The sequence below is a fragment of the Rhinolophus ferrumequinum genome, chromosome 5 (assembly GCF_004115265.2).
Source record: "Rhinolophus ferrumequinum isolate MPI-CBG mRhiFer1 chromosome 5, mRhiFer1_v1.p, whole genome shotgun sequence".
Classification (NCBI taxonomy): domain Eukaryota; kingdom Metazoa; phylum Chordata; class Mammalia; order Chiroptera; family Rhinolophidae; genus Rhinolophus; species Rhinolophus ferrumequinum.
The window spans coordinates 73489757-73516850 of NC_046288.1; the positions used below are offsets into that span (position 1 = coordinate 73489757).

Genomic DNA, 27094 nt, shown 5'->3' on the forward strand with positions numbered 1-27094 from the left:
ATGAGGGTGTGTCATCAGAGCTATCTGTTTAAAATTGAGTGTGTAGATAGTCAAGAAAACATGGAAAAATTAGTATTTTATTTTAAATCAGGTGGCTCTTTGACTCATTCTAATTTTAGTGTTAGAATTCTATAGACTTAAACAAACTAGGATTTCAGAAAAGTTTAATTTATTAATTACATAGTGGCAGAAGTCCTGATTGTTTTATAAGGAAGGATGTTAAAATCTAGAAGTATTTGAGTTAACATCAATTATGATACTTGACATTTTTGTTCTTAGCTTAATGTCATTGTAAATAGGGAAATATATATGAATTTAGAAAATAAATTCATGATAAGAGCTTTATGATAAATTGCTTTCATGTGTGTTCATACTTGATCAATTTTTAGTATCGAAATTAATACTAGAATTATAGAAGTTAAAACATGATGAAGGTCTCGATTATTGTTGGTAAGTCAGTTAGTTACTTTAAGGAATTTCTCTCGCTTCCCAACCTCCAAATAACCACTTGCCACAAATGACAGTAATAATAATAATAATGAAAATATCACCCACAGTTCTGGAGCCTTTTGTGTTTGTCACGGTCATGACCCCATTTGGTCCTCAAAGATGTTTGTTAGAAAGACCATTGGCTGTGTTTGACACACAAGACTAAGAGAGGGAAACAGAATTGGGCCATGGTAAGCAGCTACTAACTGGTGAAGCTGGAACCCAAATCCTGGTTTCTTGTTTCAAACCCCATATGAGCTTTCCATATTAAATATTAGGTACCAAAACCATGGATCTCCCCAAGGATTTCAAGAGAGATTTTTCTCATTTATTAGCTATAATTCATGTGTTTGTATCTATTGCCATTTCTGTAATCCATACTTTTAAAATTAAATATATGTTTCAATGAAATTATAAACTTGGTATTCCTTGACTTCAGGCCAAGTGGCTGAAGGTCTAATTATGATTAATGTAAAAAATTAAACAGGTGTTCCTCAGTGTTTTGTGGTTTTTTTTTTTTGAAAAAAATTAGATTTTGTAACCTTTTCATAATAAGTTATCAACACTTCTTTTTAAGGAATTAAATATACAGGTATTACATTCTTATTTATAAAATTCTAAACATTATTGATACAGCTGATGTTTGCTTTTCCAGCACCCCCAGGCCACCTTCTCTCTATCCCAGAGAACCTGTAATTATTATTTAGTACTATTGCTTATTGCACTCTGAAGGATGTTTTAGAAGCAGTAAGTATGGAACAGCCTTGAATGTGTAGCTCTCGTCTCTCAATGATCTATCCATACACCTGGGCCTCTTATATTGTTGTGGTTTGGTTGGTTTTACAAGTTTAAACTTGCAGAGAAAAAGTTTTTGGACTTCTAGAAATTATAGATGTCTTTTTTTTTTTTTCAGCTTTCTTTCAGAAAGTATTACTATGATTTTTTTTATTTGATTTGTCATAAGTAATACTTTCCCAGAGAGCTCTGCTTTGCTTTCAAGTCATTTTGTGTTCAAACAAAATTATTACAAATTTTATAATATTTAAGTTTTAATAAATAGCTAGTACGGTAATACTTTTTTCAGGATTTTGACCTAATTAATTGATGTGTTGATAGTTTTCCTTTTTTGAAAGCATCATTACATACTTAAGAGAAATTGATATACTTAATAGAAATTTACAAGGTTAGCAACTGAATTTATAATAAACTTTGTTTGTTTCTCCACCAGAATACATTTGTGAGAATAGTAGAAACCATTCTATGCATTTTCTTAGGTGAAATATTTCTAATAATTTCTTGGCTTCTTCATTTAAAAGTAAGATCCACACTGTCAATATGCAAACTTCTAAACTACTTCCGTTCAACAGATATGTGTGGCTATCTGCTGTGTTCCAACATTGTTCTAAGCACAATAGGTAAAAACTAATTCCAAAGTCAATCATTTACTTAAATAGAGCCTTTTTTTTCTTTAATAAATATCCCACACAGACTTCCATCAACTTTATAAACAATGGCCTACTTTTACCAAATATAAGTGCCAGGAACTATGACTAACATGGGGAGGGGGTGTGTCTAGAAAAATAAGTGAGATTATCTGTACTCAACAAGCCTCCTACACTAGTTGAAGGAACAGACAATGAGTTACACTGTGATACTGCAAATATTAGTTACATTAGAGATGTGTGCAGAATGTTGCAAGAGTCCAGAAGAGAGAGCAACTTAACTGAAAAAGCCATATACCAAGGACTTCTGTAATTAATCGTCCAAAAAAAGCCCTATTAGAGGACTTTGTCAAATCCTTCTCTTGTGTGCCAGCCTTTCTCATCCTGATCCATCCTTCACATTGCCAACAGAATTATCTTGCTAAACATCAAATCTGACTAGTTCAAGTTTGCCAGATAGAAGAATAGTGGAGGATTTCAGCCAGGGACACTGGCATCTACAGTATGCACAATGGTATTAAAAAAAAAAAAAAAAAAGGAGAGCTAAAAACTTGATCACTTCAGTGTGGCTGGATTATAAATTGTGGTATAGGGTTATAAGATGAATTTGAGACGTAGATTTTATCCAGGTTATATGGTATGCTTAGGATTTGGGGTCCATATTCTCTAATCACTTGAAAACCAAGGTGTTATGTAAGCTGAAATAACATGATCAGATTTGTTTCTTAAGAGGAAATTCTGTTGGCAACGTAAATGTTGGATCTGAGAGAGAGCTTGGTGCCTAGGGAAAAACTTTGATAAATTCTTAAAATAGTGAATTTTGTTTTAGAATTAATAATTTGCTTCCTGGGTTTATAGATTTATTTTTTATTGAATGCTGAATAATTTATAATTTAAAAATCCCTGATAAAGAAATCTGAAAAACATTCAGTGATCAACCTGCATCTTTAGTTGTTCCTATTTATTACTATGTTTTTTTTTCCTAAACATAATGTGTTTCTTACCGTGTTTCCCCGAAAATAAGACTGAGTCTTATATTAAGTTTTGCTCAAAAGACGCAGTAGGGCTTATGTTCAGGGGATGTCATCCTGAAAAATCATGGTAGGGCTTATTTTCCAGTGAGGTCTTATTTTGGGGAAAACACGGTAGTCTCAGGGAAAGGTCTTCTAAAATAAGAGTTTGCTGAGTCTAAGCTTCTGTTAATGTTTGTAGTCTATGTTTCCCCGAAAATAAGACCTAGCCGGACAGTCATCTCTAAGGCATCTTTTGGAACAAAAATTAATATACGACCCAGTCTTATTTTACTATGATATAAGACCAGTTCTTACATTAATATTTTGCACCAAAAGACACCTTAGAGTTGATTGTCCAGCTAGGTCTTGTTTTCAGGGAAACATGGTAGTTTCTTTTTGTTGTTATTTGATAGTTTCAATCTATCACAAATCACTTTAAAGTTCCATACGCCCCAATTAATTATACTCACATTTGTGATGTGCTATATTTCTGCTCTTTACCGGTTTGTCATTGTAAGATTGGTAGGAAAGAGTGATCACTGAGATTCTTGATCCATGTAATGCTACCTGTTTCAGCAATCTGTATTGTCATAGGAAAATTCACTTTGGTTTGAAACAATTTCTTGTTTATTTCTGAAATAGAGTTTGCATTTCTCCTCATTTTATACTTCTTTGGTTCTATGCTGTTATGTGGTGCTCAGACATTTCACTTAACTGATAAGTTGTTTTAAATATTATTTTTCATATATATGTTTAAAAATGTATTCAGCATATAATTAGAAAACATGTAAATATCTAAAATATTCTTTGTGGTTTCTACGTACTAATACGGCAGCCTTTTTGTTTTTGTTTTTTTATGTATTTTCAGAATACTATTGTGGAAGCTTCTATTCAGCTTCCACCATCCATTTTCTCCCCAAAGCAAAAAAGAGAAGTCAGACCAACGGATGACTCTCTCTATAAGCTGCAACTCATTGCATTCCGTAATGGGAAGCTTTTTCCAGCCACCGGGAATTCAACACATTTGGCTGACGATGGAAAACGGCGTACAGTGGTTACCCCCGTGATTCTTACCAAAATAGGTTTGTATGTGGTATATATTCTCCTGCAGTCTCTGGGCAGGGCGGCTTTATAATTCACTGTTCCTCAAACTGCTTGTTTTTGTTCCTTCTCGTTTTAGTGAGTCACTGGTGCAAAAAAAAAAATAAGATAGTGCAGAGTACCCAGTAGTGTATAAGTGGACATTTAATTGTACATAAAGTTTGCTTCAGAAATACTTTTACTTGCCATTTTCTCCAGATGGTGTGAATGTAGATACCCACCACATCCCTGTCAACGTGACGCTGCGTCGAATAGCACACGGAGCAGATGCCGTGGCCGCGCAGTGGGATTTCGATTTGCTGAACGGACAAGGAGGCTGGAAGTCAGATGGGTGCCATATACTCTACTCGGATGAAAATATCACTACCATTCAGTGCTACTCCCTTAGTAACTATGCGGTTTTAATGGTATGGCAGTTGTTAACTTTATGCATAAACACTGAGTATTCTAATTTTTGTCCAATGCATCGTTAAGCTCCAGTAAAGATTTTTTTTTTTTTTTAAATCTTAGCATAAATTTCTCCCTTTAATTAAATAAGAGGTGATGGTTGGTGTAATTCTGTTTTTAAAGGGAAATTGGATTTCTACCAAGTGAAATGTATGGGACTGAATTTGCTCTAGGAATATTCAGTAATCTTTGTAAGTAAATCAGTTCAATTAGACTTGGACCTTCTTAAAATTTGGAGACATCTTGGGTCTGTACAGTCCAACTCTGAACCCAGTAAGAGTTACTCATTTACCCAAAGATAAACAGTGAATAGTAAAAGATTTTTTTTTTTAGCATCTAGTGCCTTTTGCAACTGCACTTACTAATTTTTTAGTCTCCTTTTGAATTTAGAGTAATGGTGATAATTTCAGTTTAGTCTGTGCAAGCAACAGTATTGACACAAATAACGTCTTTTCAACTTCAGTGCTAATCAAGCTAATGTTGTTTTTCTGTTATTTACCATTGTCCATACCAATTAATCTTTGGTAAAATAACTAGTTATTAATGTATAGGAACAGGTCATTTTATTAATGAGTTATTTAGTGAATCTGATTCCTGAGCTGATAATTATGAAATTAACCATGCTAGTTTTTATTTTATATTACGGTTCTTGTAAGATGCTAACATCCTGGAGTATGTACACATGTATGTAGAGTATGTGTGGAAGGAATTTACTAATGAATCTGAAAGACTTTTCCCAGAAATGGCTTGAGGCTAGCCTGGGAGTGAGGACGCCTACGTTTTTATTTCTGCCCCCAGCTCTGAATCTGTTATCTAGACAATATTTTATGAAAGCATTAACTAGTCTTGAAACAAGATAGATTTTACTTTTTGTGATTTATTCTTTTCTTAAAAAAGCAAAAGAGCATTTACCACTAGAAATGATCTTGAAGCAAGCTTGAGTTAGAATAGATTTTCCTCAACTCTTGTTTTGGTTTTCTTTTTGCTCCCTAACTTAGTATACCCTTCCTGGCTTACCTGTCAAACAGGAAGAGTAAATAGATTATTTATTTAGCAGGGTATAAGGATTATCTTTTCAGTGACATCTATTAACGCCCTTGTGCCAGCTATCAGTGGGTGGAGTCTATACTATTCAAACTCAGCTGTGTTTCTGTCATTTATCCTTTTGGATTTAAAGTTAGTGTTGATAGTTTAGGGTTCTCCTCACAAACAGATGTTTGATTTCTGTAAGTCTGAATTCTGTAAGTTCACATCTTACCAATTTGTAGTAACCTTTAAAGTAAAGCATGAAGTATGAATTAAAGTATGAAGCATTTTCTTTTTCAATATGAAACTGTCTTCTCATTCAGATTTTGATTTTAAAATAAACTGAAACTATGAAGTACTGATTGAGAAATAAAAGAGATACAGAATTATCTGAAATTTATATAGTAGTTCAGTAGAAAAAGTTGGACAAAACAAAAGGCTTCACTGTTAATGGCATGATACTGCACTATGTGAAACTTTTGTTTTTATTTAATCTAATGCCAGTTTTTAAAGCATCTATTTTTGAATTTTCTAGCTGTTCTTCTAAAGTATTTAAATTAGTATAATCCCTTTCTAGAAGAAATAAGCTTTTCTTTTATCTTTCATACTTTTAATCTTTTAAAAAATGCAATACACAATTCTTTAAAGCTAAAATATTATACTAAGATTTTTTTCTATTTTCAAAAAATATCCTTTTGCTTTTCTTAAATATAACTGTGCCACCTAGAGGCAACAAAGTGAAACGTACCTGAAATTGTTGACAAAATTATAGTAAAATTGGTATATGGGATTTTTTAGAGATGCTAATTAAACATAAAAGCAAAGTTAAATGAAATCATACCTACTCTTAAATAAAGTTGTGTCTAAAATGGAAGAAATGGGTTTCAAAAATTGGAAGTCAACATCTTTTTTCCTTACCTGACACTATACTGAATGATAAAATCCTATTTGTCTTGAAAATTATCTTAATATATGGTTTTATATATAGCAAGCCTAAATTTCTATTTTGACAGTTACCCCATAAAACTTTTCCTGATTTGGTTTTAAAGAATTTTGTATTTTAAAAAAATGAGACAAAAAGAATATATTTGTAAATCTCAAACAGATACCATAGTTTGGTTCACTAGACATCCTGCTATAACCAATTGTATGTATCCTAAGGTCTCAGAAGGAGCCATAGAAAAAAGTTTTGCAGATTTTGATTTTGTTTGATTTATATGATCAAAGATAGCCAGTTGGGGCAGAAAGATTCCTAAAAGCTGGGGCCAGTAAGAAACAAACAAATAAAACTTAAGTAGCAAATAGATAATGATTAGAGTCAAGCCATTTATGTGGTACTTAGTAATTTAATTGGTAATACTGTAGTAGTGAAGGTAAAATAATCTCTGTACCTTGATTCCCCTTTGTTATCGTGTTCACCTAGAAATATATGAAATGACAGGACTCATTTCATTTTACATCTCTCTGGTGTTGCCTTTAAAAATTGTTTTTATAAAATGCAAGCAAACTTCAGTTTCATTTACTCTATAATTGAACGTGAATGCTAGTCATCATGTTTCTGGTTATATAATTTTTAAATAGGTACTACGTTCACATGGATCAAATGTTTTAATTATTTCTACATTAATGTATAGTGAAAACTTCACTCCCACTCCTCTCCTGTCAGTCATTCTCTGCAAAATAGGCAACCACTAATATTAGTTTCGTGCATATTGTTGGTGATTTTCATGTGTATTGAAACAGCGAATCCATTTTCTTCCATTTTTACACAATGGTTGCTTGTTACAAACATTGTTCTAAACCATGCTTTTTCCCATGAAACTATATTTTCGTATGGTGATGATTTCCATGGAACAATAGATCTGATGATGATGATGCCATCTTATGATAATGTGATGATGGCAGTGGTAGTGATGGTGGTGACTAATTTTCGTTAAGCACTTATGTATTTAGGCACTTTCTGAAGTCTTCATGCATTAACTTAACTTGGTCATCATAACCTCATGAAGTAGAGTACTGTTATCATCACCCCCAGTTAACAGATGGAGACACCGAGGCATAGAGAGCTTAAGCACACCATGCCCAAGTTTACAAAGTTATTGCTGTCACTGAGATTTGAATTAAGAATCCAGAAATTAGTGTTCTTATTCGCTTTACTACATCTCCTTTCTGAAATTTTCCCATATCCATATAAAAGAGCTTCTTCATTCTTTTTCACTTTTGAATATTACCTTATGTTCCTACCATAATTGATTTAGATATTCCTCTATTTTGTTTGCAATAATTTGCTTGTACGATGTTATTTTGCACATTTTTTTTTCCATTTTAACAGTTGAAAGCTGTGTAAAAGATTACTTGATCCCTGGATCTTATCAATTGTTTCTTATATTTGCCCTTTTCCTTTCCTACTTGGCAAGATTTGGCTTTCCGTTCAAGGATCTTTTTGTGGTCTTTGTCCAGCTGTAGTCTAGGAGAACCCCCTTCCTGAGGTGAATGCCCATGTGAACAGCTGTGCCAGTGGCCTTCTCCCGTTGCCCTCATTCAATGTAGATGACATATTTCTTCCTGTAACCCGGGACTACTTTGCCAATTTGCTTCCCTTTGTAGTGTCCTCATACAACCTGAATGAACTTCATCATCCTTTCGGATGGGCATGAATCGCACATTGTACTTCTGCCTCAGCCCTTTGGACAGAGGAGAAGGCATAATCTTCCTGTGGATGTGGGAAGGTGCATGGAAATGCCTTTTGTGGTTCTTGTTCCAGTCAGAAGTCACAAAGGGGTTGAACTTCATTATGGCTGCTGGCGCTTCAGCGATGGCCTCAGAAGGGAAGACTTATTTTGCACATTTAATAGAAAATCTGCAGGATAAATTCTCTGAAGTGGAATTGGTAATCAAAGAGGGACCGACACTTTTTACTTTTTTTATTAAATTGAGATATTGAGCAAAGTGCACAGATCTTAAGTATGTGGCTTGCTGATATTTTTATACTGAATACACACATTCAGCTACCATGAAGATCAAGATTCTTATTTGAGCACCTGGTAGCTCCCACGTTTCTTTCTCGTCAGTTCCCATCATTGTTTGACATAAGTTTTGCCTATTCATAAAGTTCACGTAATTATAATTGTACAGTATATATTCTTCTGTGTCTGGTTTCTTTCCCTTTACTTACATCTGTAAAATATATCTTTGTTTTTGCACCGAGCAGTAGCTTATTCTTTTCCATGGCTACATAGTAGTCCAGCGTATAAAAATGTCAGACGTTGTGCATTCTACTGTTGATAGGCATTTGGGTTGTTGCTAGGTTCTGACTATCAAGAAAACGCTGCTGTGATTACTCAAGTACATGTTTTCTGGTAGACATATGCACTCAGGAACGAAATTGCTGGATTGTAGACTATCCATATATTTAGCTTTAGTGGATAATGCCGCAGAATTGACTAGAGTGGTTGTATTGGTTTACAGTCTCAGCCGTAATGAGAGTTTTAGTTGCCTCACATCCTTGCCAATTCTTGGTATTGTAAGTCTTTCATTTTAGTCTTTCGTGGTGGCATTATGATATCTCATTGTGGTTTTAATTTGCCTTCCTCCGGTGACTAATGATGTTGAGTACCTCTTCATTTTCTTATTATCGGTTTGGGTATCCCCTTTTGTGACATTCTTGCTCAAGTTTTGCCTTTTTTTTCCCCAGTATCTTATGACTTTTATATTTTTTTGTTTCCTTTTTTTGAGATATGATTGAACATACGGCGCTGTGTAAGTTTAAGGTGTACCTCATAATGACTTGACTTAATATACATTGTGAAAAGATTACCACAATAAGTTTAATTACCACCCACCATCTGATAGGGATAAAAAAAAAGGAAAAGAAACAGGTTTTTTTCCTTGTGATAAGAGCTGTTAGGATTTACTCTCTTAGGAACTTTCAATTATACCATGCAGCAGTATTAACTATAGTCATCATGTTGTACATGACATCCCCAGTATATCTGATAACTGGAAGTTTCTACTTTTTGACTATGTTTATCCAGCTCACCGCCCCACCCCACACCCCCGCCTCTGGTCTCTTTCTGTGAGGTTGGTTGCTTGGTTGTTTTACAATTCACATATAAGTCTTACATGTTTTTAATTTGCTTGTCTATTGTTTTCTTACTGACTTACAGGGATTCTTGACATGAAATGTGAGTAGGAGCTTTTTGTTGGATTCATGTGTTGCAGATATCTTCTGCCAGTCCAGGTCTCTCAGTCCATTCAGGCTGCTGTAACAGAACACCATAGACTGGGTGGCTTCTAAACAGTAAAAGTTTACGTGTATTTCTCAAAGCTCTGGAGGCTGCAAGTCCAAGATCGAGGTTCTGTGTCTGGTGAGGGCCCACTTGCTGTCCTGCCTCATGTGATGGAAGGGGGTCTGCTTCCTAATACCATTACGTTGGGGACTAGATTTCAACATATCTGAACTGGGAGGGTGGGGAGGTAGGCAGCCACAAACATTCAGCCTATAGAAATGTCTTTATCATTTTTCTCTTAATGTTGTCTTTTTATGAACAGAGTTTCTTGATGTTTTTTTCTGCTTTTTTTTGTTGTTATATATAGTGTTTTTTTATGTCCTATTTAACAAATCTTTGCTTACCTCAAGATCATGAAGACATTCTCCTAGTTGTTTTCTTTAAGCAGCTGTAATGTGTTTTCCCTTTCACATTTCGTTCCATGATTCCACTGGAATTGACTTCTGTGTGTGGTGTGACGTAGGGGCAGCAAAATCTTTAAATTACTCTGTTTCTTAGAGGGAAAATAAAAAGCAACATGAAAGTCAGTTTTATTTCAGTTTTTTTACATGTCTGATCTCAGATCTATTTTAAAGTTTTATTTTGGTAAACTATTTTTATAATTCTTTATACTGATAGAGGGTACCCTGATGTGTGTGTGTGTGTGTGTGTGTGTGTGTGTAAAAATAATACGTATCTTCCATTATTTAGATCCTGGTGAATTTAGATAATTACTGGTTCATAATTATCCTTGTTTGTTGATATGATGCTAATGAATTATTTAAAACTGCCAGCGATTTTATATTTATTAATTCTTGGACTATAAGTAACTTGTAAATACGTGAATCTTTGTCTATGAAGGAAACAGATTTTCAAAAACTCTTCTTCCATATCTTTGGTTCCTTAATAGTAATCATCTTTGTGACTTTTAAAACACTTTCCGGTGTTCTGTTACTCTCTGCATTGATGTACTTCTGTGGAAAACTTTACTTTTCATTTCCTGGCTCAGTTATTTTCTTAAACTTTGTACCATATAGAAGAGTGATTAAGATCATTTAGTTTACCGTTGGGCTGTTGTCAGAGACTTCCTATCTTATCACTCACTGTGTTGCAAATGGGAATGCCAGTTTCACTTCTTCCTCTCAAGGGTGTCTCCTAGTGGCCATTTTTGGACACTGTTTAGTAATTGTTTTGGTTCCAGTATCACAAAGCTTAAACTTGTTTACTCTTGTAATTAAAAACAATTTTGATTCAGATTTTTGCTTTACCTGTCGTGTGAGATCTTTACTATCTTTCCTATCCTAATCTTTTCAGTTGTCTTATGTTTTCAAGAATTTTGTGCCATCAAGATAGGAGGTTTTTCGTATCTTATTTGTTCCCTTTATACCAGAGGTCTGTAAATCCTGAGAACATTTGACACACAGGCCGAATCCAGTCAGCTGCTGTTTGTTTGTTTGTTTTAAGTGCTGGAAAGCCAGAAGTGGTTTTAAAGTTTTTTAATGGTTAGTGGTTAGTAAGTACCTGTATCGTAGCTTCGGTTTGCCTCTTGGCCCACGAAGCCTGAAATATTTACCATCTGGCCCTTTTATACCTTAGGTCAGTTTCTCATCAGGGGTTCTCCTTCATCTGGACAGGTCAGTTTGTTGTGACAACCAGGAAATGTTGTCCTGGTTCAGTCATGCCCTTTCTTCAGTTATAACTTGGAATTGTGAGTCATCACCCCGTTTCAAAATCCACTTTCTTTCTCATACTGTGTCACATTCATTAGGCTGTTGAAAAATACTGATTTCTTTTAAACGTAAATATTCTATGCACTATATTTTGAGAACTGAATTGGCACTTTGTCTAGTGTTTTATTAGGTAATATCCAGCTGCCCATGTTTGAGTACTGTCTGCCAAGAATTGTGGAAGGCACGTTTACACACCCTCCTTCTGGCCCTTACCCCAGGCCTGCCAGACTATTGGTTTTGTCTCCAGTTGACTTATGGAGCCTTATGGGGCATATGACTTATATGCCCCAAAGCTATATAGCCTGCAAGCAAGTGGAGACGTGTTACGGAAATTTTCCTGGAGGAATGGAAAGTATACAGTGCATGGAAGAAGCCCAGGGGCCACATCCTTGATATTGAAAGTTTATTCTCAGTTATTCATTCTGTCCCAGAATCGTCGCTCCTCGTAGAAATTGAGGGGGAATGTGTCTCCTTGTACTAGTTAGTATCTGATTGGTTCTCATTGCCGTAACATGTTTTGAATTTCCTCCCTGACATTCCGGACTATTAGCAAAACGTGACTACGTGGAGGCCATGGGTTAATTCTGTGGGCATCTCACAGGGGCTGGTTGTGCAGAACACCTGATGATAGGCTCTCACTGTTGTATTTTCCCTTCTGGGTACTTAGTTTACAGACTGTCCACCCGCGAGGGCTGGACACTACATCCTGTGTTGCCCTGAATATCCGGTGCTTGGCAGAGCGCCTGGTCACGGTGGGCACCCAGTTAACATTTGTCAAATAAATAGATGGATTCCAGGTTTGAGACTCATCACAGAGCACTGAGGCTGGAATTCAATTTTCCATGTTGTCTCTCCAGTTTCCCGTTCCCTGTGATTTTTGTCATCATTTGTTACAGTGTGGAGCTTATTAAGGTGTTCTGATGCCATCATTGTAGATCTCTAATCATAGAAGTATCAACTTAGGGTTTTTTTATAGGAAAATTTGCCCCTTCCTTCCTTGCACTGTTGAGGCCCTTGTCAGCCTTCCTGTTTCTCATCCATTCTCTTCCTTTTTTCATCTCGCCTTTCTCTTTTCAGGTATCCCCCTCAAGCTTGCAGAGTCAGTTTTGAAAGACAGTTTAGTGATGGGATCTGGTGAGTCTACAGCTTTGACTCCTGCCACCCCAGTTTTCTGGCACAGTGGCTGTGGCCGTGGCCAGGCTGGAGGTGTCTTTCCAGCCTGCTTTGGTCCTTTATAAGGCAGAAAGCCTTCCAATGTCCACTGTTTTAAGGGAGGTGCTGTCTGCACTGTGTTTGGGAGCACAGTGCAGATTTAATCCTTAGGCATTTAACCTCTGCGCCTTCGTTTTTCAAGCTATAAAATGGGGTTAATAATCTGCCTCGCTCACGGGTTACTCTGTGTAAAGTGCTGGTACAGTGCCTGGATTATGATAAATGCTATGTAAGTGACTTGCTGTTGCTCTGTACTGTTACTGATGTTTGACTTCTTTGCTCCCATATCGTGCTGCCCTTACCTTGATCAACCGTTGCTGTGGTCTGATTGTGCATCTCTCTCCGCTGTGACTTTCAGCTCTTCAAGGACAGGAACCACATCTTACCACTGTGTCCCCAGTGCCTTGCACCATGGTTGGCCCATTTGTATTTGTTGAACTCGACTGAACTGCCGGTGGTTAAGGAGGTCTATGTATATCTAGACTCTGTTGACGTAGAGATACTGCTGTTTGTGCCTTATCAGCTCGTGAATATGCAGAATGATAAGTGGGATGAAAGGGCATTTAAAAGGACGGCATCTGTGGACTCTGTTCGCTCTCCTTTATCCTCATAGCAAAGTTAGTATTCAAATTTATAGAGCAGATGTAGGAAGAGAGGGGTGTAGCGTAGAACAAAAGTGTATGTGTGTATACACACACACACACACACACACGCCTAAGTATATATAACACATATAGGTAGCACAGTGGAAGTTAGGAATGCAAAGTAAGATATAAGGAGGAGAATAGCTCACAGCGTTAATCCTTGAATAAAATGAAGAGACATAAGGGCCAGATTTCTGTTTATCAGTGTTTTAGTCACTGGAGAAAATCTCAGTCATTCTATGTCCAGAGAAGTGCTGCCAGGGTGATGCTTTCTTTTCTCCTCAGGATCTGACGGGATCTGAACTCTATACCCAGGCAGCCAGCCTCCTGCACCCTGTGGTTTACACCACTGCTGTCATTCTTCTCTTATGCCTCTTAGCAGTCATCGTCAGTTACATGTACCATCACAGGTAAGAAATACAGCTTGACAAGTATAGGACTTTTCTTTAGAGGAGTTTATTTCACTTTTAATTAAGATAAAACTGAGTTTTGATACCATGCCCTTTTTCCAACGTAGGAACAAACGCTTTAGAATACATACAAGCTTTGTTCATTTCATGTTGCTTGAGACATAAATAATTAGTAGACGAGAGTAAACCCATCTTTTATAGCATCCAGTCAGTTTCCTGGGTTTGTCCCTGGGAAAGAGTATGGGAAGTATGTGTTGGAGGCTGGGAGGTGGGGCATAAGAGCAACAGGGTGAGGTAAGGTGGAGGCTTGTTGCCTGTGGAGGTGTCTTCCAGAACCATCTGTGAGATTATTTCCGGTTTATGACTTTCCCCCACTGTGATATCCTTTCTTCTGTAGGTTGAGTTTTTAAGAAAGTGTGTGTCATTTAAGCATGGAATATGGTTTCTGTTAATTGGAGGCAAAGCTATAGAAACATTTATTTTATGGTAGGAATAGTGAACTGAAAGGATTTGTTAAGCAGAAATTCACTTTATAAGAGGTTTTGCTAGAATGTATTTTCCTATTTGAGCTAGACGTATATGACATTTCTTGACATTTTAGTTAAGAAACAAAAGGAGATTTTTTTTTGTTTGTTTGTTTTTTTTTTAAAGAAAGACTTCAACATTTCATTAGAAAAGGCCAAGAAGAAATGCACTGGGCAATAGTAGGTCAGGGAAATAGAGATTGGCACTTTGCAGAAATCTCTAGGAAGCAAACAAGTTATTCATCTGTCAAAGCCATCATAACTAACAAAAGCCCACGTTTCTTATTGTGAAGAATTTGTTTAGCCTTTAGTGGGTACAGTAGTTCCATAAATGATTTGTCCTTTTTAGTATGTAAAGTTAAATGTTAAGAAACTTGACTGAGTTAAATGATTTCTCAAAAAGTGTGTGTCTGTTGGTCTCGCTGAAAGTATATGTTTTTTTCTTTAAACAAAATGTTTAAATATTTAAATGTGGCATTTTATGGTATTGGAATTGTTAGCTTGAAGACAAATATTTTCATGTCCTGCTTCAAATGTACTCTCCTGAATATTATTATTTTCCTTTTTCTTTTAACAGTTTGATTAGAATCAGTCTCAAGGGCTGGCACATGCTTGTGAACTTGTGCTTTCATATTTTCCTGACCTGTGTAGTGTTTGTGGGAGGAATAACCCAAACCAGAAATGCCAGTGTCTGCCAAGCGGTAAGTCCGAGTGAAAAACTGAAGTGGAAAAAATATGTTGATATTGGCAAGTAATTTCATATGTTTCATTAACTAGAAAAGGAAAACTGTTTCCTTAAAGTTTTTTTCTTTAACTAGTTAAAGTTAAATTCAAAGTCTGTCACTTACACCATTTATCAGTATGCTTAGGTTTTGAATTGTCGTTTCACAATTGAATGTATGACTTGAGGAACTTGTCTCTTTATCTTTGGAAATTCAGTGCTAGTTATTATTATATCCGTTATAATGCTGAACCTTTCATTTGAAACATTTTATAAAATTCTGACTTGGCTGAAGGAGAAGTGATATTTTCTAACAGTAGGATTTTAAAAATTGTTTCATTTGTCAATGAAAACAATAGAAATTTGAAAAATATTTAACTGTAAGATGGAAAAAGGAGAAGATTCTTAGGCGTGGTAAATGCGAAGAATTAAATAATATTCTACTTTTAATTTTAAGTAAATTATTGCACATGTAGCCTTAGTGAATAGTATTCTTGTAGAATAAGTATAAAAAAATCGAAACTATTCAATATATGTAACGGAAAATATGTAAAATTTTATTTCTGTATTTGCGTATGGTTTTCCATACGCATGGCAGCAAGCAATGTAGCAATTGGGCGCTCAGACTGCCTCGATTTGGATCTCAGTTCCGTTTACTACCTGTGTTTTTATGGGCAATTAATGAACCTTTCTTTTTAATTGCAGAAAACATATAACGAGATTGGCCCTCTGAAATTATTATTATATTAACGATGAGTACAGCAGATGTCTAGAACCTGCTCATCTTGCACGACTGAAACTACACCATTCAGTAGCAACTCCCCAGTCCCGCCCAGCCCAGCTCCTCACACCCACCATTCTGCTTTCTGTCTCTGTGACCTTGACTACATATTTAGATCCCTCCTATAAGTGGAATTGCGGAGTAGTTTTCCTACTGTGACTGGCTCAGTCCACTTAGCCTAATATCTTCAAGGTTCATCCATATTGTTGCATTGACAGGATTCTTACCTTTTTTTAATGGCTGAATAAATATTCCACTGTACGTATACAGTAGTACCTCAGTTTTCTAACGTCTCCGTTGACGAATATTTCGGTTTACGAACGCCGTAAACTCGGAAGTAAATGCTTGGTTTTCGAACACGCCTTGGAAGTCGAACATGTCACACGGCTTCCGCTGAGTGCAAGATCCTGAGGCCTCGTTGTCGGCAGTTTTCAAACGTTTCAGAACTCGAACGGTTTTCCAGAACAGATTGCGTTCGAAAACCAAGGTACCACTGTATACAACATTTTTCCATTTTTTTTTCTTACTTTCAGGTGTACAAAATAACGTAATGGCTAGATATTTACACCTCTCACAAAGTGATAATCCCACCAAGTTTACTACCCCTCTGACGTCGTATGTAACTATTACTATATCAATGACTCTATTCCCTACGCTGTACTTTACATCCCGTGACTATATGTATCTATAAATACATATATTTGACATTCAATATTATTTTCTATTAGTTTCAGGTGTACAGCACAGTGGTTAGGCATTCATACAATATATGAAGTGAGCCCCCCGATAAGCCCAGTACCCATCTGACACCCTACATAATCTTTACATTACTGATTATAGTCCCCATACTGTATTTCACATCCTCGTGACTGTTTTGTGACTACTGATTTGTACTTTCTAATCCCTTCACCTTTCTCACCCCTCCTCCAATTCCCCTCCCATCTGGCATCCATCAGTTTTTCCTCTGTATCTATGAGTCTATTTCTGTTTTGTTTGCTCGTTTATTCTGTTCTTTAGATTCCACCTATAAGTGAGATGATATGGTGTTTGTGGTTCTCAATCTGACTTATGTTACTTAGCACGATACCCTCTAGGTCCATCCATGTTATACAACATTTTCTTTGCCATTCATCTGTACATAGACATTTCGGTTGTTTCTATCTCTTGGCTGTTGTGAATAATGCTGCAGTGTACAGGGGATCACAGAGCATCTCTTTGAGATCCTCATTTCAATATTTAACTTTTCCGTGTCTCAGTGTTTTCACCTTTAATTTGGGAATAAATAATTTTGTTGTTGTCAGATGATATGATTACTTAAAGAAAAGCCTAAAGTAATTTATTGGTAAATTATTTGAAATAATAGGAAAGTTTAGCAAGGAGTGAATGGGAGTTTAATATACATAAGTTTGCTGCTGGTGTGCAGAAATGCAACTATGAGAAAACATAATTAATGAGAAGATACCATTTATATGATATCAAAGAATATCAAGTACCTAAAAATAATAAAAGATGTCTAAGCTTTACAGGTAAAAATTTAATATGTATTAAAGAAGACATAAAATATATACTATGTCCAAGGATGGGAAGAGTTAACATCAGAAAGGGGCGGTTTCTCCTAATTTGATATATACATAAAAAGAGAATTTTTCATGAAACGCAATAAAATGGTGTTCATACACACAGACCCAGGGAAAAGCCCTGAGACTGAAAATCTGCTTCCGTAAGTGGAGGGCAGGGAAAGACGGAAGAAAGAAGCAGGCCACTCCAGTCTGGCAAGTCACAGAGTTGATTAAGGGAACCTTGCATATGAGGCACGTCTTGGGTGGCTACGAGATGATTTGGATATCCTCTGCACTGCTTTGCAGGCACTAAAGAATTACATAGAACAGGGCAGGGTGGACAGTGGTACGGGTACCAGTCCCAGGTACGGGAGAATGCCTTACATGCTTTTCCATGTCAGGACAATGGCCTGTTTCAGGAACCAGCACCCATAAGACACAGGGACAGGTACTGGTTCATGTCAGAAGGAAAGCATTGATTATGGTCAGTCTCCAAAGGGAGTTATGGGAAGCAGTCTCCATTCTGGTCCTGGCCTAGCTCATGGGTCTGACACAGTCTCCCCTCCACAAATGGTTTTAAGATTTATGTAGAAATAAAGGACCAAAGACAGCCAGGGCATCTCTGAAAAAGAAGAGTCGAGTGGGAAGGTTATCCTTCCAGTCATCAGGCCTTCTGAGGCTGTTGTAATTCAAACTGGAGCATTTGGTTTAGGGGCCAGGGAATTGACCAACACAGTGGAATAGAGAGGTCAGAAGCAGAGCCACATGGCACTTTGGTATAGAGGTTGCATGCTTATCAGTTGGGTAAAGGGAGCCCATTGTACTGTAAAGGGAGCTGGGGAAAGTCCATTTGGAAAAAGAACAAAGTGGATCTATACCTCATGCCATATATAAAAAGAAAAAGTCAGCTCTGGGTGGATTAAAAACTCCCCTGCCCAGCTTTTCCTGTGGGAGCCATTGGGTTGAGAGGAGCGTGGCCGTCTCCTCTCCCCATTAGGGCGTGTGCTCGTCCACTGATATTGGTGTACTCTGAAAAGGAGGGGAATCATCCGGCAAAAATGTCACTTTGCCTCCTGTGTTCCAGCCTCCCATTCGACCAGATATTGTGAACTCTGTTCACACCTTGTGCGAAAACAACAGACAGCCCTGTGCTGTCAGTGAATTAGCAGGTCATCAAACCAGTACTGAGTCGTGGGGTCCTATGGCTCTTATTCTCAGAGTTTGAGGTGGTGCGACTCATCATTCTGGCCGGGGTGCTGTTGGCAGTGCGTGTCGTGGAGGCCACACGTTTGCACCAACCAAAACCTGGCACCGTTGGCACCGCAGAGAGAACACAACATACATGCGATATGCCATCTGCTCTGCCGTGGCTGCCTCGGCCTTACCAGTGCTGGTCGTGTCTAAAGGTCATCGTATTGAGGAGGTTCCTGAACTTCTCGCTGGTTGAAGATATACTTGAAGGCTACAGGAAGACCAAGGAGACTGTTTTGGTTCTTAAGAAGCTTAAGGCCTGGAATGATATCAAAAAGGTCTATGCTTCTGAGCGAATGAGAGCTGGCAAGGACAAAATGAGAAATGGTCGTCGTATCCAGCACAGGGGACCTTGCATCATCTATAATGAGGACAACGGCATCATCAAAGCCTTCAGAAACATCCCTGGAATTACTCTGCTTAATGTACGCAAACTGAACACTTTGAAACTTTCTCCTGGTGGGTACACGGACGTTTCTGCATTTGGACCAAAGGTGCTTTCTGCAAGTTAGAGGACATGTATGGCACTTGGCATAAAGCTGCCTCCCTCAAGATTAACTACAACCTTCCCATACATAAAATGCTCAGTACACACCTTCACAGTATCTTGAAAAGCCCAGAGATCCAAAGAGCCCTCCGAGTACCACGGAAGAAGATTCATCGCAGGGTCCTGAAGAAGAATCCCCTGAAAACCCTGACAATCATGTTGAAGCTAAACCCACATGGAAACATCATGTGCCAGAATACCATTCTTCGCCAGGCCAAGAACCAGCAGCTCCTGCTGGATAAAGCAGCAGCAGCAGCAGCAGCACTAGAAGACAAATCGCATGAGGAGGGGGTTCCCGGGCAAGAGGCCAGCAGTGGGGAAGAAAAGGAAGAAGGCAGTTGGCGTTACAAAGCAGAAGACACCTTTGGTGGGAAAAAAGCTATAGCTATTAAGAAACCAGCAGCAGAGAAGAAGCCCGAGGAAAAGAAACTCGCCACAGAAGAAAAGCCTGGGGCATAAACTTAAATTTGTTTATTCCATAAAGGTCAAATCACTTTGGACAGCTAATTTTCAATAAAAACCTGATCAAAGAGGCAGGGAAAAGAAAAAAATAAAATAAAATAAACTTACATGCCCAAACCAAAATGTTAAAATTCATATTAGAAAATATCACAGTCCTCGGGATACGGAGGGATTTCTTAAAAAAATGATTCTCAAAAGCATTGACTAGAAAAGAGATCAATTTGACTAATTTAACAATAAGAGCTGTTGGTTAAGTTTCCTTCACAAAAGTGAAAAGAGAAATTTCAAATTGGAAGAAGTCATATACCACTGACAGCATTAGAATAAAAAAAAAATGTCAAAAACTAGAATCAATGAAAAGGCCACCGAAAACCCAGTAGAAAAAGGGACAGTGAGAGTAGGCAGACATTTGACGGAAGAGTCAGTACACAGGGCCGGTATACACATGAAAAGATGTTCACATTCATTGGTGGTCATGGAGATGCAAATGAAGACCGCAGTTAGTTATCATTGTATGCCTTTTCTGTCGGCAAAAATCAAGTTTGACGATGCCGAGTGTTGACCATATGGACCCACAAGATCTTTCATACACTACACTGCCGGGGGCACTGTAAGTGGACTCTGGGAGGCTTAACCTGCTCAAGGTAAGGGTGCACAGACCCTGGGACATAGCAGTCCCGCTCCTGGGCTCAGAGAAAGCTTGCCCATGTGTAACAGGTGTGTGTCTGAGTATGCCCATGCAAATGAATATTCAGAGCAGCACTGTACACAGTAACAGAAACCTGGAAGCAACCCATATGCCCATCACTGAGGACTGAATGAATAAACTGGAACATATGAGAACCAAAACTAATGAATTATAACAGCGCGTAACCATGGATATGTCTTAGTCCCATAAACGACATTCATTCCTTTCTTTTTTAAAAATAAAAGGAACTCAAATGAAACAGCACACTTTTAATGAAATGTGCAATAAAACTGTCAAAAAAGGAAATCCAAGGGATCGTAAACATAGGATATAACATGGGTACCTTGGGTGAAGTGGATGATATTGTTCTATTCAGCTGTTTGTCAAGGTGTTAACCTTTGGTCTTGCTGGTGATTCTTGGATACTTATTATTAACAATAACTAATCAAATATCTAAATAAAGGCAGGCCATACTTGGCTCATCATTAACATGTGTCATGAACCTCAGGCTGATGATTAAAACAATGTCATATATCTGAGATGTAATTTAAAATGGGAGTGTGTATGAGAATTGTTGAGAGGGTTAAACGGAGAGTAACTGACAGACAGTAAGTGCTCAATAGATGTTAGTTCTTACTACTACTGTTATTACTGACGAAATTTACCTCTCTGCTGTGCAGAATATTTCCCTGTTTTAGGCTATTACTGTACAGTTGAAAACAGCCTACAAGGCGTCAGGGAATGCTTCTCAGATCAGCTTAGTGCACGCACAGAAGATAGTACGCTCTCTTCTCAGTCCTTCCCCTCTTGTTCACATGGCGGACTCCTGCTGACCTTACAAGCCTTAGTTTACTGCTACTATTGCAGAGATACTGTCCTTCACCTCTCCTCATTATCCTATGGTGCTTTTTAAAACCATGAGGTGCCTACAAAACTTGGTGATTGACTGGTGTTTACCTATTTTGGCTCTGGATGGAGGGCGGGAATTATATGGATTTGATGAGAGGTGTTTAGCAAAATGAGTTGGATGAATGAACAAAAAGACCTTTGTTTGCAAATACTAGAAAGCACTCAACCCCGGAGCCATTGCGACCATATCCTGTTAGGGTACATGCACGTGGCAGTCAGAGCCTCAATTTTATCTAAACATACTCACTAACATCTTGAAGCAGACACTTAAATTTACTTCACGAAGGGCATGAATAGAAAGAGGCCACTGTAAAGATGCCGGCCTTTCATTGTCCTGAATGGTACTTAGACCATTTCTAGGATGCAAAGGAGAGGAATTGCAGAGAGTTTTCAGGGCTGCTAGAACAAATTTGTTAACAATTTATGTGAAAAGGGAAAGACTGGTCTTTGTATGTTTCCACATAATCATTTTTTCTGTTTTTGCAATGTTCTCCCCTTCTTCTAGGAAAGACGTAACCTCCTTCTTATTTCCGACTCAGACATGACTTGCTTCATTTTGCTATTGTAGTAAGTACTGAATTCAGTTAGTACCCAGCCGAGAGGGGAGTAGTAGGCCTCAGAAAGGACCAGCCTAGGATTGCAAATGACACCGGCCAGTAGACTCTAACTCCATGCCTTTCAGAACAGCCTGTATGACTCGTTACTTAACCTGCTAGGGACTTAATGTTTCTTCGCTAAAATAATAGGTTGGGCTAGAAAAGTGAAATGATCATTAAGGTTCTTCCGTCTCTAAAACTGAACCCTAAAGTGTACATATTTTACCTGCGGTTTTATATGTGCACATAATTGGTGTAGTTTTGTCAATTTTATCTCCCTTTTAGAGCTCACATATTTTATGAACAGTGTTAATGGATTCTAATATAGTTTCCTCCCTACGGTGATGGGTTGAGGTTATAAAAGATGCCACCAGCCAAGTCCTTCCCACTCTGGTTCTTAAGTCACTGCTGGGTGGTAGCTTGGGTGCTTTTTATAGCCTTTAACTCTCTTTTGCAAAAGGAGCTGAAAGAGAAAACTAAGAAGCTGAGGGATGGCGTAACAGGAGCTGTTGACTCAAGGTTGGAAGGGATCTGGATTCTGGGTCATGAGGTGCCCCCAAATAATTGCTTGGTGGTTAATTTTCTGGTCCCTGGTTTCCTTAGCTGTGCAGTAAAAGGATTTGGCTGGCTTTCAGTTGAGTGACCTTGTCGCTCTACCATTGTATGATTTAATCAACTCACTGTAGTGCCAGCTGACCTTCTCAGGTGTCCCCTTATGTATCTCTTATCTAAAGGACTGCTGTAATGGCATGTGAGATGCACTGGGAGAAATTTAATCAGGGGATATTAAGAACTTTCTACTTGCCAACTACTGCAAATGTGTTATCTTAACTTTCATGTTAATCTTAGGAGGTACTTCTTACGCTTATATTTAATAAGTACAGAAATTGCATTTAAGAGAATTGAAATAACTTGCCCCAAATCACGGGGGCTGTTGGTTGGCAGAGACATTATTCAAATGCCAGTCTCTGACTCTGAGTGTCCCTCACTCCCCATCACTCTGCTTTACTGTTTAGTGAAGAGCAGAAGGGAATAACAACACAAGAGGCCCTGGCTTTGGAATCCAGCAAACCTGGGATTGATTTGTGGCTCTGCAGCTGACCATGTGACCTCTGGTGGATGATTTAACTTCTTTCAGCTTCAGTCTCCTTGTCTGTAACTCCAGGTTATTAACTCTTAACAGAATGGTGATGCTAGGAGGCATTCAGCAGTGGAAGCTGTTACTATTTTCATTTTGATACATATTCATACACGGTTATATGAGTATTAAAGATCATTTGTTGAACACTTACTATGCATGCTGTACTGTCTTAGGTTTGTTGGTGGTATAATTGTTAGAATAATATCTGGTCTCCTGTATGTGAGAGTTTATGGTTAGGGGAGATGGATGGATGGATGGATGGATAGATGGATAGATAGATAGATCTTTAGAATAATTAATCTGTATCCATTTTGCAGCTTTGGAAATTGATGGCCTGAGATAAGGGGACTCTCTTAAGTAATAATCTGTTACATTTAACAAGTCTTTTACATGCTCTGTGAACTAGATTACTTATTTCCAAACCATATACACAGTTTTCACTTGCATTTCTGAAATATTTCAAAGAAATTGTGACTGTGAGGTTGTATTTCAAGTATAGTCCAACTATCTGCTGGAGAGAATACAATAGAAGTGCCTCATTCCAAAAGATGGAATACCGTCTCTAGTAGAGCTCACTCCCTCCATTATTCTGGTTCTTGAGGAATATTTGGTGATTTGCTTACATGACTGTCACCAGATAACATCAGACTCCTAAAATTCCACTATTGGTAATACTTGTTTGACTGGAAGGCTTCATTATCTTTCACGTGTGAAGACTTCTCTGGAAGTTCTGAAATGTCATAGAAAACATTTCAAAATCTAAAGGTTGAGTTTTCCCTGTTAATCTAAAACAAGAAAATTCTCCGGTATCTAAGTCTGTTTTGGTTTTGATTTGTTTGTTTTATTTTTTTTTTTAGATTCCACAATAAGTGAAATCATACAGCATTTGTCTTCCTCTATCAGAATTATTTCACTTAGCATAATACCCTCCAGGTCCATCCATGTTGTTGCAGATGGCCAGAATTCATTCTTTTTTTGTGGCTGAGTAAATAGTCCATTTTGTGTGTGTGTGTGTGTGTGTGTGTGTGTGTTCAATTGAATGTATTCCAATATTATTAGAATATATTCAAATACTCACACACCACCTCGTCTTTATCCATTCATCTATCGATGGACACCTAGGGCGCTCCCATATCTTGGCTATTGTAAATAATGCTACAGTGAACACAGTGGTGCATATAGCTTCTCAAATTAGTGTTTTCATTTTCTTTGGATAAATGCCCAGAAGTGGAATTGTTAGATAAGTAGTCCTATTTTTAGTTTTTTGAGTAACCTCTGTACTATTTTCCATAGCGGCTGTACCACTTTACATTACCACCAACAGTTTATGAGGGTTCTCTTTCTCTACATCCTCACCAACACTTGCTATTTTTTGTCTTTTTGATAATAGCCATTCTAACAGGTGTGGGGTGATAATCTCATTGTGATTTTGATTTGCGTTTCCCTTTTGATTAGTGATGTTGAGCATCTTTTCATGTACCTGATGACTATCTGTATGTCTTTGGAGAAATGTCTATTCAAGTCCTCTGCCCATTTTTTAATCAGTTGTTCACTTTTTTTGATATTAAATTGTGTAAATTCTTTATGTACTCTGGGTTGTTTATGAAACCCCTTATTGGATATGTGATTTGCAAATATCATCTCCCATTCAGTCGGTTGCCTTTCATTTTGTTGATGGTTTCCTTCCCTGTGCAAAAACTTTTTACTTTGATGTAGTCCCATTTGCTTATTTTTGCTTTTGTTGCTTTCGCCTGAGGAGACTGGTTCAAAAAAATATTACTAAGGCTCATATCAGATTGCTTCCAGTCTATGTTTTCTTTTAGGAGTTTTATGGTTTCAAGTCTTACATTCAAGTCAAACCATTTTGAATTTATTTTTGTATGTGGTTTAAAATAGTGGTCCAGTTTCATTCTTTTGCATGTAGCCATAGAGTTCTCCTAACACCATTTGTTGAAGAGACTGTCTTTTCTCTACTGTATATCCTTGCCTCCTTTGTCATAGGTTAATTGACCGTATATGCATGGGTTTATTCTGGGCTCTCTGTTCTATTCCATCAGTCTATGTGTCTGCTTTCATCCCAGTAGCATACTGTTTTGATTACTATAGCTTTATAGTATAGTTTGAAATCAGGGAGCATGATACTTCCAGTTTTGTTCTTCTTTCTCAAGATTGCTTTGGCTGTCCATAAAAATTTTAGGAATTTTTGGGAAACAAATTAGTGGTTACCAGACAGGGAAGGGGTTGGGGGATAATCAAAATGGTGAAGGTGATGAAGAGCTACAAACTTCCAGTCATAAAACAAATAAGTCATAGGTATGTAATATACAGCATAAGGCATATAGTCAGTAATATTGAAATAACTTTGTGTGGTAACAACTTACAGTGGGGACCATTTTGTAATGTATATAAATGTCAAATCACTATGATGTGCACCTGAAGCTAATAGGATACTGTGTGTCAATTATACATTAAAAAAATGACCCATCTTGCACCTCCTGTGTTGAAAATATTTTTAAAATTTTCAATTTTTAAATTTACTTACTTTACATCTCTGTCTCATCTTTTAACCTCTGCCTCAGAGAAAACTCCAGCAATACTAGGACCTGCCATTTTGAGTCAATATTAGTGATCTATCTTGAATGTTTGGGTTTTTATGTACCAAATTCACTCGTACTATTTTTACTTACAGTATTTGGTGTGACTCTAGATCTCTCAAAGGGTTATTTTATGCTTTTTGTTCCACTTCTATCTGTAAATTTTGCTTTTATAGTGCAGTCAGTGAAACTAATGGGAACCAAGGCGCCACTTTTATCCTTAAGAAGAATATAACTGACTTTTCTCATTTGATTGAGTTGGATCCACCCTCTCAATACTTTCAGAGTCATTGCAAGGACAGTAACTACCCTGGACAGTGACTGCCCTAATTTTTTGCCCTGCAAAATAATACTCAAACTTTCATGTCACCAAGTTTTAGCTGCAGGTTGGTTCTCATTAAAATGAACTTTGGGCAGCAGTCTAAATGCCTCTATTATTAACCTTGGTTTGATAATGTCAATCAAGTTGATTTTCTTGAGATTGGAGAGCCATCCTTTTAGAATGAAAAATTTTTTCTTGGAGATTTTTATTAATGGTATTTTACCTGCAATAATTACATAGGAAGAAATGATTAAAATAATAGTAAGTGATTAGTTAGATAAGAAAACTGCATCATGTCCTCGATGCTTCAATGACACGTGCGTATGTATGTTTTTCTTAAAATAGTTTTTAAACTCTCTTAGTCCCATATATATCTGCATCTAGAATTTTATCTTTAACTAGGGTTGCTTCAAACGTAGGTCATACGGTAAATATGGCCCTTCATCACCCCTCAGGAAATAAACTCAATTAGTAGTTATCCACTTTTTAAAATAATTTTTTCAATTACAATTGACATTTAATATCGTATTAGTTTCAGGTGTGCACCATTCACTATTTAGTGAGCCCTTATGTCCCAGGTATTATGCCCATTCAATTCCTACAGAAACCCTAGAGAAAGTTTTGATAATCCTTCCACTGTTCAAATGAGGAAAGATAGTTTCAGAGAAGTGACATTTTCTTAAAAACCGCACTCCTAATAAATAATAATAAAAATATAAATCTTTTTGTTAATTGCTTATCATGTACCAGGCAGTGTGCTAAATGCTTTATATATCATTGAATTGAAACCTCACAATACTTTCATATTATTCTCAGTTTACAAATGAGGAAAACAATACTTGAGATGTTACAGGATTTACTAAGGTGTCACAGCAGGTAAGGGGTGGATCCTAGTTTTAAAACCAGGCAAAAATGTTTGGCTCCAGAGCTTTCCCTCTTTACTACCAATATGTTATATTGCTCTCTTACCATTACTGTATATAAAAGCACTGAATTAGAATTCAGGTGCTTCTCTAAAGCTTATTCCATACGCAGTGACTTATGCCCTGTAGATACCCCTTACCCTGTACATACCCCGTTCAAGTGGACATTAGAAACTGAACACTAATTGATAACATTGCATCTGTGAGAAATACGCCTGTGGTTCATTGTTGTCTTAAGAGCCAATTCTGCAGTGTATTAAAGTTCAACTTGGGTATAAGTTGTAGTCTGCGGGC

The 27094-nt window shown here is 37.3% G+C and overlaps 1 protein-coding gene across 2 annotated transcripts in view; it reads left to right on the top strand.

The window, feature by feature from the left end:
* The window catches only part of ADGRA3 (adhesion G protein-coupled receptor A3), a 114374-nt gene that overhangs the window by 81652 nt on the left and 5628 nt on the right, over positions 1–27094 (top strand). For both annotated transcript variants that reach the window (XM_033106605.1, XM_033106606.1), the window contains 4 exons: positions 3813–4026; positions 4244–4452; positions 13658–13782; positions 14884–15007. In XM_033106605.1, the coding sequence (XP_032962496.1) occupies positions 3813–4026; positions 4244–4452; positions 13658–13782; positions 14884–15007 (672 nt within the window). The remainder of the gene's footprint in view (positions 1–3812; positions 4027–4243; positions 4453–13657; positions 13783–14883; positions 15008–27094) is intronic.